Below are 12671 nucleotides of genomic sequence, written 5' to 3'. Positions count from 1 at the left end.
AGTAGTTAAAAAAATAGAACAAGTAAAAAATGAAATACAAAATTTTCAGTATAAAAACAATCACAATTCTGAGATAAAAGTCAGAATTCAGATTTTAAAGTGAGAACTCCAAGAACTATGGTCTGATTTTTGCAGACCATGTATAAACCTGGTATTAAAATAAAACACACAAATGCAAGGTGTAAATGCATCATGACCCTTAACTGTAAAAAAGATTGTCATGATCACAATGTGGTCAATTCAGCTTCACTACATCTGGAGGTAGTCTGATCCTCACTGTGTTTGGATGGGTGTTAACGTAATCCATACAACAAGCTGGCATCAGTACCTCCGTCATCATTCTGCTCTGACCTCTGACTGCAGGTTTTTCTCTGGAGGACAGAGATCAGATTTTAATCAGGATAACAAGAATGAATAACAAGTCAAATTGGCTTCAAATTTGGTACACACCTTGGGGCAGGGCTGGATTAGGAAAATCAACATCAAAATTTGGCCTAGTCCGGTATTGTAACAAATAGCAAAACATTGTTATGATTTTTCAGGCAAAGTGTGTTTAAAAATAATATAATCTTCTTTGTGGGGTTCATTCATGATGGTAAATGAGTTGAAGTTTGTAGTATATGAACATATAGTTTTATCAGCACATGTAGCAGGTTTCCTCAGTGAATCTGTCAGTAGCCTACTTGTGAAGGCAAACTGTTTGGCCTCTTTTACGGTGCGTTTCAAGCACTTTTGAAAACCTCTTTAAGGCCGTGTTCACATTTGGTTTTGGTGATCAGATCACAAGTGGACAGCCTTATGTACATGTGTGAACACACACAGGGCAGATTAAGGAGGCTTTCAGATCCGATCACTCAGGCCACATACGGAGGTGGTCTGGAACACATTTATCAACATACTTCTGGCAGTGTGTACGCACATGTGTCCTGGGCCACATTAAGTACAGCCCACTCTTCCCGCATCCATGCCAACGATCACGTGGATACAGGGGAGACCACTCAATTTCAATCCATCTGATTTAACATTTCTCTGCTGTGAAATTGTGATTCTAATTTACAAAAAAATAATGTCGGTTATTTATAGATCTTATAAAATATGTGCTGATAACATCATTGATTCCTATCACAGTTTGATCTGAAATGTCCTTACTATTAGGGGTTAACTGATGTAGCTGCCAAATTATTCATCTGCCACAATCTGCTCCTCAGTTCCCCTTACAGCCTCTCGCTCACCCTCAGCCCTCCAAACTGAAAATGTTCTTTTTCAATCTTTTATACGTAGCAATTCCAATGGTTAATTAACCATTATGTGATTATCAGTTAACCCATATAAATAATGCCACAATGTGAGCTATTAGAAAAATTGTGTGAATGATTAAGGATTTAATTTTGATAAGGATAAGCTATTGTCAATTAGGTGGTCATTCACGCCAAACATGCAAATATCTTTCAGTGTCAGCTGATGAAGTGAGAACAGACACCACACAGCGTAGTGTCCCAGGTCTTTGCAGTACCCCTGTGCTTACAGGTATCTAAATTCAAAGAATAGAAGGAAATAAATTCTTCTACAGCAAGATATGAACTGTTTAAACATTTGTCGAAATATTTTCCTCTGTGTGCAGGCTGGTCCATGAAGGGTTGTCAGAGATTGTTGTTCTGGGAAATTACATAATTGGATTCCCTCCCGCACCAGGAAGTGGAAGAGGTCGGTCACTGTTTCCAGCTGCTGGCCACAGTCCTGTGTTTGGTGCCACTGATGGATCCTACGTGAGAACAAAAACCCTACCAGTACACCTTGGCTGGCACTAGATGATTAGAAACCTTTTCCATACATCCGGCTGCAGGCTGTATGCAATGGGACAAGCAAGTTCTTAAACACATCCGTGGGGTACTCAGGGTCTGTCCAGGACACCAGGCTACAGAAAAACAGCAGGATGTTCAGAGATGCTGGGAACCCTCCTAGTCTACGCCTGCATTAACCAACCTACTGCGAACATCACCCCTTATTGCAAGTCACTACAAGGGAGATCATACGGCAGGTTCAGCCAGCACCAGGCCACTTATAATTGAACATGTGTTTGGCAGGTTGAAGACCCACTGGAGATCCCTGTTCAGAGCCCTGAAGGTGAACTACAACAATGCATCAGCGATCAACACAGCTTGTACTGTCCTGCACAATATTTGCCTGACAGCAGGGGACAGCTTCTAGTCAGTATAGGGCATGGACAAACCCCCCGTGGCTCCAGCAAGTCAACTCAAGAGGGAGAGGGGTGAAGTTACTTGCAGGGAAGGAGTGGCCGGTCATCTTCCTGCTCACAGGATCACAATTTTTATTATAATTTTTCAGTAGCCATGTTGTTGCCCTGCCACAGTTTTAGACACTGTTAATTTTATTGGCACTCAAGCATATTTGTCTTTTTATTAATCCATTTTATAGAATGGCCTAGATAACACCCTGGTATTTTATTCCTCTTGTTGCAGTATATTAAAGTGTTCTGTTGGTAGTATTTGTGTGTACAACATATGCAGCTTCAAATTGATTGCCCTATAGTGATAAATAATTATCTTTTATAATGAATGTGAAATTAGAACCATCTGATAAATGTTTATATTTAGCTGTTTAATCAAGGGTGTGTCGTTACCCTGCGCTGTGGCCTAGTATCTATAGCCACTTTCCCACTGGTCAAAAAAACCAGTAATACCCGCAAACACTTTGCTTAGTGTGAAAGGTTACAATCGGCATTCAGACCCGGGTCAAAAGAATCTGCAGTAGACCCGGGTAAATATCACCTCAGCTCCAATTGGCATTGATGGGAACACAAATCCTGTGTTGACACGCTAATCTCCTACTCCTTTCCAGCGCGATGCTATGCTCTGTCGGTAACTTCTGCGACTCCTTGTCATCTCAGCTACAAATTCAACCCCTATCCGTCCGAGCAGTGCTCAAACATCATTCCAGATTTGTTGCTGCCGAGTTTGATATATCGACTAAATGAGTAATAGATACAATAAAGACCTAACCACCGCAACATCTTCACTGTTTACTAAACCTGTTTTGGGCGCATTTGTAACGTCAGATGGTGACGCAGCAGAAAAGAGACCGGAAGGAGTATACTCCACTGGGAATGGGAACAAAGACATTATAAGTGGGTCTTCCCGGATCTGAAAAACCTGCGTCAACATGCTAAATTTAGGTGGGAAAGGGGTAACTGAGTGAGAGTAGTTAGTACCCCCTGGTGTTGATGGGTTGTTAAGCTCACATGATCCTGAGTGTGAGTGTGATTGTGATCTCAGCTGTTTGGGCAGAGAATTCAACACTGCATTGTAAGTGGGTGATAGGTGATGTCTTAGGCCACCACCTCTGTAAAAGGTTTTTCCAGCTTAACATAGATGGCTTCCTTGACACCTCTTTCAAACCAACCACCTTCTCTGGCCAGGATGTGAACCTTGCTGGCTTCAAAGGAGTGTCCTTTGTCCTTTAAATGTAGGTGGACAGCTGAGTCCTGACCTGAGGAACTGGCTTTCCTATGCTCCATGCATTTGTGGAGGGTTGTTTCCAGATGTACAGGTCACTGCATTCCTCATTGCATTGTACTGCATACACTACATTGCTCTGTTTATGTCTGAGTATTTTGCCCTTAGGACAAGCTTCTGTCTGAGTGTGTTCAATGGTTTGAAGTGTACTGGAATATTGTGTATGTAAAATCCTCCAGAGTTTCTCGGATACTCGAGGGAATAACAATGCTGTGGCGTTTGTTGTTCTCTTCCTTCCTGTTGGAATTGTGTTTTTTAGAAGTCTGACTGAAGGTCCCATTTGGGTAGCCTCATGTCTGAAGTGCCTCCCTAGGATGTTCCTGTTCCTTCTTCTTCCCCTCTGTCCTGGTGGGTACATTTTGAGCTCTATGGTGTAGGGTTCTAATGACTCCTAGCTTGTGTTCTAGTGGGTGGTGAGAATCAATAAGTAAGTACTGGTCTGTGTGGGTGGGTTTCCTGTAAACTTTAATGTTGAGGCCTCTGTCCTCTTCAATGTGCACTGCACAGTCCAAGAAGGCCAGGTTTCCTCTCACATCTCTGGTTCTCTGGTAAACTTGATGTTGCTGTCTACTGTGTTGATGTGTACAGTGAAGGCTTCCACTTCCTTAGATTGGATTTTGACCCAGGTGTCATTCACGTATCTAAACCAATGGCATGGGGTAGCTCATTTTCTCTCTACTTTCTCCATTTACAGATTCTACTTCCTCCATGTGGATTTGCCTCTATTGGAGACACAGGTGAACTAAGTCTTGTGAACCAATTGTTCAAGACGTTCCAAAAGCTGTTCAGTCTGTGCCCAGAAGCGCTCATCCTCTTTTGCCACCTCCTCCTCCAGCAGCTGTAACAGCACGCTTTCTCTTCTTTTGAGCGGACGGGACAGGCCGAAGTGGAGGAATTACCCCCCTGTTGCACACTCGTCCCCTGCTCTGCTGCCTCTTGCTCTTTCACCTCATTGCTTGCTGGATGGCAGGTAACCAGAGATGTAGAGGGAATCCGGCAATTGCCTTCAATGACCAGAGCATCCACAGGGGCCTCGCTTTCCTCAATGCACGAGTCATAAAGACAGAGGGCACAACAAAAGGATTTTCCTCTACCTCATGCAATCGGGTAAACCAGGTCGCTGCTCTGGCCTCCCCTCTGTTTGTCCCAGTCTCATCATCACACAAGTACAATTGAAAACATTGCTTATCACAATGCAAGAATAAACAAAATCTGCAACAAAACAGCAAATAACCGACGTACCTCAAATTCTCTTTTCAAGTTGTTCCACTTCTCAGCCAGTTGAGTGTGGCTTACTGTGTCTTTCAGGCCCATCTTCATCCTTATTTGTCTGAAGAATGGAAAACAGCTTTAGTGTTACAGGCCAGTCTTGACCAAAGGTTCTCAGTTATATCACCACAAGGCTTTGTCAATATATACAAGTGGCAGTTTATTGTACTCACCGGCTGTGTATTTAAAACATTATCAAAGCTACACATCAAATGATAATTATCACAGTCAAGTATTAATAACGTGTGTTGCTGCCCCGTGAACAGGAGGTCACTCTCTGCCCTCAGTTTAATTAAACTTACAAATAAAATAACATAGTTGTACATTTATCAATAATTTCTTTAAAACAAGGCTTAACAAAAACAAGGAGCACAGTAAGAACATTCTCTGCTGTTATATTAATGTGGCTTTTCATGGAACTGACAGTTGTTATTAAAGAGCCTAACTGTGTGCCATGTGAGGAGTTGTGGCTTTTATACGTCAAGCCATTTGATAGAAGACCCCACATTGGCTACACCTGTGTTTTCTCACTCTCACTCTAGGGTAGGTAGAGGTAAAGATTTCTGGGTCATGAGAGAAGAGAGGACACACAGAGCCATAAGTTAGCAAAATGAAAAGCACAAAGTATCCAGTCTGTTCTTAGTCTCCAAGGCTGTTTACCTTCCTCCTGTTCCTCTTGCCATTCTCCAACAGATTCCCTTGAGTGTCCCTGCTTTCCCCATCTACACACCTGTTCCCACTTACCTGCTGACTTGCTCACCAGACTCCACATCCCTCATCAGTAACTAAACAGGTTGAAAATTGATGAAACGACTCAAAAGTCTCCAAGGTCCACAGTATTCTGCACTGGCTTGCAAGCAGTATCGAAGGAGTTTCTCTGATCTGCCATAATAATACAACAAAACTGAAGAAACAAACAAGTTGAGCTCTGGCAAACTTTTGACAAAAAGTCGAAAGGGGACCATTTTTTAAAATAAATCTTTTGAAATTCTTTTAAAAAGTGGTCGTTTTAATTCGATAATACAAATCAGTTAAACTGTCTGTGGAGGGCAGCATTATACTCTTTAGTGTATAGCCTGCCGGAAATGCTGAAGAAGAAGAAGCCGCAGAGAAAGAGGAAGAAGTTGTCAACAAACATGGCAGAAAGCGAAGGAGATAATTCTGTCTCACTAAAATCTCCTAAAAATGAAAGTTCGGAGAATTCTACTTCCCAGTTTACCCCCGACCTCAAAAGCGTCTTGGTTACCAGCGTTTTGAACCTCGAAAAGCTCGACGTAGACCTCTACAGGTAACTGAGTTACGTTTGTCGCTTTACCTGGACATTAAACGACATTAACAACATATGCTAAGTACATCGCGTTCACGTAAACGTTCAAGTCCTTATTATGACTGGTAATGGTTTCAAAGCCTCCGATGTATTAGACGTAATAATTTGAAACGTTAAGCGCTAGAAAACCAAACAGTTTTGTTCTGGTGACCTCAGCCTGCATTTTGATTAGGGCTCATTATCATATTCTATGAAAGAAACAACTAGTCACGTTCTGTTTTGCAATTCTCTAATGCATCTATTGGATTTCAATAGCATTAAAATTAGTAAATGTGATGTGTGGTAATGTGGTAAGAAAGTGCTGATAAAAACTGAGCAGACTTTAAGTTATTGACAACACCAAAGGTTCACAGTTTACATCTATGAATTACAGTCTCAAAAATAACACTCTTTCACTTTTCTGGTTGAGAAAAAAAAATGTTGTTTGTCTACTTAATTGAAATACAAAAGGCCGCATCACCCTGACTGTCAAAGCTACACAAGCATCATATCGAGAGAATGCATTACATGTATTTAAGTTGTTTTCTATTTTTCCACAGAGGGACGCACCACTGGGTGCCTCGCAGTCAGCGTTTGTTTGGTGGTCAGATAATTGGTCAGGCCCTAGTCGCTGCTGCCAAATCTGTCAGCGATAATCTCTTTGCCCATTCCCTCCACTGCTACTTTGTACGAGCAGGTAAGATGAAGCACAACTATAAAGGTAAAGGACCTGGCCGTTACATTGACCTGTGCCTTACCTTACAATAGGTTTTATCAGCATTTTTGAATTCTAATGCTTGCATAGCAAATACATGAATGTAAGAAAACCCCTCATTTTTCATACTCTATACACTCTATGGAATAATCTTGCTAATTAGCCGCAGGAAGTCCAATAACTTTTTCCTTTTTTATCCTTTTTTTCTTTTGGGTCAGGAGACCCTAAGGTGCCAGTGCTGTACCAAGTGGAGCGTACAAGAGATGGTCGCAGTTTCACAGTACGCTCTGTCAAGGCCATCCAGCATGGACAGCCTATACTCATCTGCCAAGCCTCCTTTCACACGCTACAGCCGAGTCCCCTGCAGCACCAGTTCACCATGCCAATGGTCCCTCAGCCTGAAGACCTGCTCACTGTAGAGGAGCTTATTCATCTTTATCTCAGGTAAAGCTGCTCGATTAGTTGATAACAATTTATCATTGACATGCAAAGATTCTCTCCGCTCTAGTACCATCTTCTGGCTTTGACTTCTTTCAGAGGGGGATTGTTGGTTTGCTTGTTACACTGCTGGTGTGTAGTTCCATTGAAAATGAACATTGAAATATAATTATTTTGATTGGAACTTTATGACAGTTCAATTCTTCAAATAATTTGCATTTATTTCCATGTTTGGAAAAAGAACAAGCCATGAATAATAAATTGACTCCGGTTAGAACCAATCATGTAATCCCAATAGGCCTACAGATGACAGACACACACAACCTATGTTTGTGTTTGATCTTCTGTCTCAAATACAAACTAAGCAATACTTGTGTATTAAATAACGCAAGGTTCATTTTTTAAAACAATGCTGTTTACAATCACATCTCAACTATGATCTGTTTTTTCTTCTATTGTTTCACAGTAAACCAGACATAGCAGAAAATGCTAAACAAGGCCTTAACACCCTGCTGGCTAATGAGGTCCCCATTGAGATAAAACCAGTCAACCCACCGCACTTTTACAGACTTTCAGCAGCTGAGCCGAAGACGCTATTCTGGGTGCGAGCACGAGGACATATTGGTAAAATGCATTAATTGCACATTTGCTTGCAAACACTACAAATATTGAATAGCTTATGTACTAGTTCACAGGGTACTTGTAGAGTATTTTCAAAAATGAATAGTATTCCTCTTCATAGCATTTTATTTGCAGCATTCTTAGGATTAACGGTAAGCTGGGATGCTTTGGATATTGTATAAATGCATCAGTAAAAATAGAACGCAGTTATATATAACATGATGAAATAAACTCAGGATACTGAAATATATTTTACTTCTAGATTTTATCATCGAGTGGAAACAATTTCAAAACTAAGCTCGAAATAAATTATTTTCAATATGAGAACACATGAAAAATGTTTGTAGTATATAATGTCTGTAAACCAGTATCGAAATGGTATTATTTTATGTCTTTTATTTGTGTGTTTATGTAGGTGAAGGCAACATGAAGCTGCATTGCTGCGTTGCTGCTTATGTATCAGACTACGCTTTCCTGGGCACAGCACTGCTGCCTTATCCAAACTACAGGGCCAAGTTCTCAGCTTCCCTGGACCACGCCATGTGGTTCCACAGCACCTTCCGCAGTGACGAGTGGATGTTGTATCAGTGTGAGAGCCCATGGGCAGGTCAGTACTTAATTTGTTCTGTCTGTAACAGCACCCCGGCCGGTTCCACAACAGGAACTTAAAGGCCAATCACTGAGAGTTTCCCATAGCCTGAATCTGTAGGAACCTGTGAGGTCAGGCTCTGTGTTCTAGATAATGAAAAAGTATCCAGTTGATTGTCGTGCTTTTAGATTGCTATGCTTTTGTTATTTGGTATTTTATTTTGACAAAAGATCAGACTGATGTTTCACAATCAGGAAAACCCTGAAGGACCCCAAACAATAAATACATATACAAATATTAGGGGTGCAACAAAATATCGAGACGGCGATATTTCGTCGTCCTGACCGTTGCAATACAATTATCAATAGGCTGGCACCAAATATCGCTATTTTAATATACGGTGATCTAAGCAGATTTTTCTGCCATTTTAACTCACCCCGTCACTACTACATGATCCTCTCAGTGGCATTTATGACGTGAACGGAAATTAATTGGCTAAAGAAGTTAATCAGATATCGTAATGTGATCATTTTATGATTGTCTTGCAATATATCAATTATCACAGAATCACTGTATCGTGATATTTTCATTATTGTGGGCCACATACATATAAAGAGTGCCACCATATGGCAGCATTGGAACAATTTTTTATTTTATGTTTTTGTTTTGCGCTGCCCGGTCAACGAGCAGTTTAGTTGTGGAGTTTGCCACAATTGAAAAGTGTTGATTGTATAGATTTCCTTCTTTTACATTAAATGATTGATGAATGTCAGCATTGTTTATAATATTGGTAAATAGATCAACAGAAGGGCCCCACCAACTGTAAGATTTTAACTGAATAAACCAAATAGAGAGTATTTATGGGAAATCTACTGCTTTTATGATCAAATTCAGAAAATTGCAGCAGAATATGCACTGTATCCTGTATATTGAAGTAAATTGCTTATCTACAGTGCATACGGAAAGTATTCACAGCGCTTCACTTTTTCCACATTTTTTTATGTTACAGCCTTATTCCAAAATGGATTCAATTAATTTTTTTCCTCAAAATTCTACACAAAACCCCATAATGACAACTTAAAAAAAGTTTGTTTGAATTTTTTGTTAATTTATTAAAAATAAAAAACAAAGAAATCACTTGTACATAAGTATTCACAGCCTTTGCTCAATACTTGGTTGTGGCACCTTTGGCAGCAATTACAGCCTCAAGTCTTTTGGAATATGAAGCCACAAGCTTGGCACACCTATCTTTGGCCAGTTTCGCCCATTCCTCTTTACAAAACCTCTCAAGCTCCATCAGGTTGGATGGGGAGCGTCGGTGCACAGCCATTTTCAGATCCCTCCAGAGATGTTCAATTGGATTCAAGTCTGGGCTCTGGCTGGGCCACTCCAGGACATTCACAGAGTTGTCCTGAAGCCACTTCTTCGATATCTTGGCTGTGTGCTTAGGGTCGTTGTCCTGTTGAAAGATGAACCGTCGCCCCAGTCTGAGGTCAAGAGCGCTCTGGAACAGGTTTTCCTCCAGGATGTCTCTGTACATTGCTGCATTCATCTTTCCCTCAATCCTGACTAGTCTTCCAGTTCCTGCCGCTGAAAAATATCCCCACAGCATGATGCTGCCACCACCATGTTTCACTGTAGGGATGGTATTGGCCAGGTGATGAGCGGTGCCTGGTTTCCTCCAAACATAACGCTTGGCATTCACGCCAAAGAGTTCGATCTTTGTCTCATCAGACCAGAGAATTTTGTTTCTCATGGTCTGAGAGTCTTTCAGGTGCCTTTTGGCAAACTCCAGGCGGGCTGCCATGTGCCTTTTACTAAGGAGTGGCTTCCGTCTGGCCACTCTACCATACAGGCCTGATTGGTGGAGTGCTGCAGCGATGGTCGTCCTTCTGGAAGGTTCTCCTCTCTCCACAGAGGAACGCTGGAGCTCTGTCAGAGTGACCATCGGGTTATTGGTCACCTCCCTAACTAAAGCCCTTCTCCCCCGATCACTCAGTTTTGAGGGACGGCCAGCTCTAGGAAGAGTTCTGGTGGTTCCAAACTTCTTCCATTTTCGGATGATGGAGGCCACTGTGCTCATAGGGACCTTTAAAGCAGCAGAAATGTTTCTGTACCCTTCCCCAGATCTATGCCTCAAGACAATCCTGTCTCGGAGGTCTACAGACAATTCCTTTGACTTCATGCTTGTTTTGTGGTCTGACATGCACTGTTAACTGTGGGACCTTATATAGACAGGTGTGTGCCTTTCCTAATCATGTCCAATCAACTGAATTTACCACAGGTGGACTCCAGTTAAGCTGTAGAAACATCTCAAGGACAATCAGTGGAAACAGAATGCACCTGAGCTCAATTTTGAGCTTGATCGCAAAGGCTGTGAATACTTATGTACAACTGATTTCTTCGTTTTTTATTTTTAATAAATTTGCAAAAATTTCAAACAAACTTTTTTTAAGTTGTCATTATGGGGTTTTATGTGTAGAAATTTGAGGAAAAAAATTAATTTAATCCATTTTGGAATAAGGCTGTAACATAAAAAAATGTGGAAAAAGTGAAGCGCTGTGAATACTTTCCGTATGCACTGTAAACACATTGCCTGTGTAATTATTTTGGTCTTTTGCCATGCTGCAAACCAGCTGTTTACATTCTGTACCCCTGGGAGTGAGGTAAAACCCCCTGAGCAGAGTTGAAATTTAGGTTTTGATACTTGATGCCAGAGAGGAGGGAGACAAAAGCAGAACCTTTAAGAATGGCTACACCTAAGCAATGGGTCATTCAGTTCCTGTATTGGAGGTCAAATTATTACAGATCACAAAAACATATGCAAATGCAATCGGATGTTTAGTTTTTATACAGTGTTTCATTGTTTATCTACTCAGATGCTTCACACTGCCCACTGCACATTGTAAGTTTTTAATGCAGCTTAATTTGATCTTTTTTTTTTTTACAAAACCAACAACCTAATCATTTGCATTGAGAACTCAGGTACAGGAAATCGCTAATCATGACTATAGAAAATATATAATTTTTAAAACATATTTGTACCCAATAACAAATTATTTTGTACTAAAATTAACTGGAATTGTATAAATGTATTTGCACAGTGAGTTACAAATTTCATTCATATTCTCTGCCACATGTATTTGCTTAGTAATGGCGTAAATCTGTAAATTTCAAAATATTTTGTGAGCCTATTGCTAGTATGCTACAATTGTGGCTAATCTCCTAACACCCATAACATTAATCTTTTTACCAGCTTTGACACATCTGACATCTTTTTGCATTCCTGCTTTAAGCCTAATGCGGTTTGTGTTTTTGTCCCATAGGGGGCAGCAGAGGACTCGTTCAAGGCCGACTATGGAGAAGAGATGGAGTGCTGGCTGCCTCTTGTTCCCAGGAGGGTGTCCTGAGGGTAAAACCAGTCACAGAGCCTAGCAAACTATAAGAACATTCCAAAAGTTTTTATTTTTTATTTATTTGTTAATCTAATTATTTTAATTTTGATTTAGAAATTCAATTGATCATGTATTTATGGATTTACTGATTGTTTTAATAAGACTTATTTCAAGGTCAATAAAGACTGGAAAAGATTAGAATGGATGATTGTTTGTCATATTTTATAATGAGATGAGAGGTGTTTCTAAGCTATTTACAAAGTAGAAACCCAGATAGCGTAACAATTGTATGCCTGTCTTGCAAATGCAACTACCACTGCTGTCTCATGGGGTTTTCTTGGAACTAAAGTTTTGTCTGTGACAGAAAGAATAGCAGGTGAATGGAATGTAGAACAGGACAACAAAGGACAGGAACAGTCTGATTCACCTGTGGAGAATGAACACAGTGAAATGATTGTGGTGTAGGACAGTCCAGATTATAAACAACCTGATCCACCAAAGGAAAATTAAATAAAAGTGCTGAAGAGTTGAAGTCACTGAAGTGCAGGACAGCCCAGACAATGTACTTAAAAGGGCGAAATGATTGTGGAGCAGCTCTTGACGCTACCATTAAGTGTGTACATTTAAAGTCCTATACACAGAAGCTTCAAGCAGCACCAACCTGCTACCATGTCACATGAAATTTTTGGGATGCTAAGAAACCTTTTTCAACATTTACCTTGTACAGCTTGTTTTTAACATAATAGACAAAACGTATCAAATGCTTTGTTAACCTGATTAACTTACAGTACATCTCCTATCCTTT

The 12671-nt window shown here is 40.6% G+C and overlaps 1 protein-coding gene across 1 annotated transcript; it reads left to right on the top strand.

Annotated features, from left to right (window-relative positions):
- Positions 1–5925: 5925 nt before the first annotated feature.
- Positions 5926–12045, top strand: acot8 (acyl-CoA thioesterase 8). The gene is made up of 6 exons (XM_069678839.1): positions 5926–6090; positions 6669–6805; positions 7042–7267; positions 7728–7885; positions 8298–8489; positions 11798–12045. The coding sequence occupies exons 1-6, from the start codon at positions 5939–5941 to the stop codon at positions 11914–11916; spliced, it is 984 nt and encodes a 327-aa protein (XP_069534940.1). The 5' UTR covers positions 5926–5938; the 3' UTR covers positions 11917–12045.
- Positions 12046–12671: the final 626 nt, after the last annotated feature.

This window comes from Semicossyphus pulcher, unplaced genomic scaffold (assembly GCF_022749685.1).
Source record: "Semicossyphus pulcher isolate SPU_LCO1_2020_fin unplaced genomic scaffold, fSemPul1.0.p SCAF_3, whole genome shotgun sequence".
NCBI classification, from domain to species: domain Eukaryota; kingdom Metazoa; phylum Chordata; class Actinopteri; order Labriformes; family Labridae; genus Semicossyphus; species Semicossyphus pulcher.
Note: the sequence above shows the minus strand (reverse complement) of the source record. Positions and strands in the feature narration are given on the sequence as shown.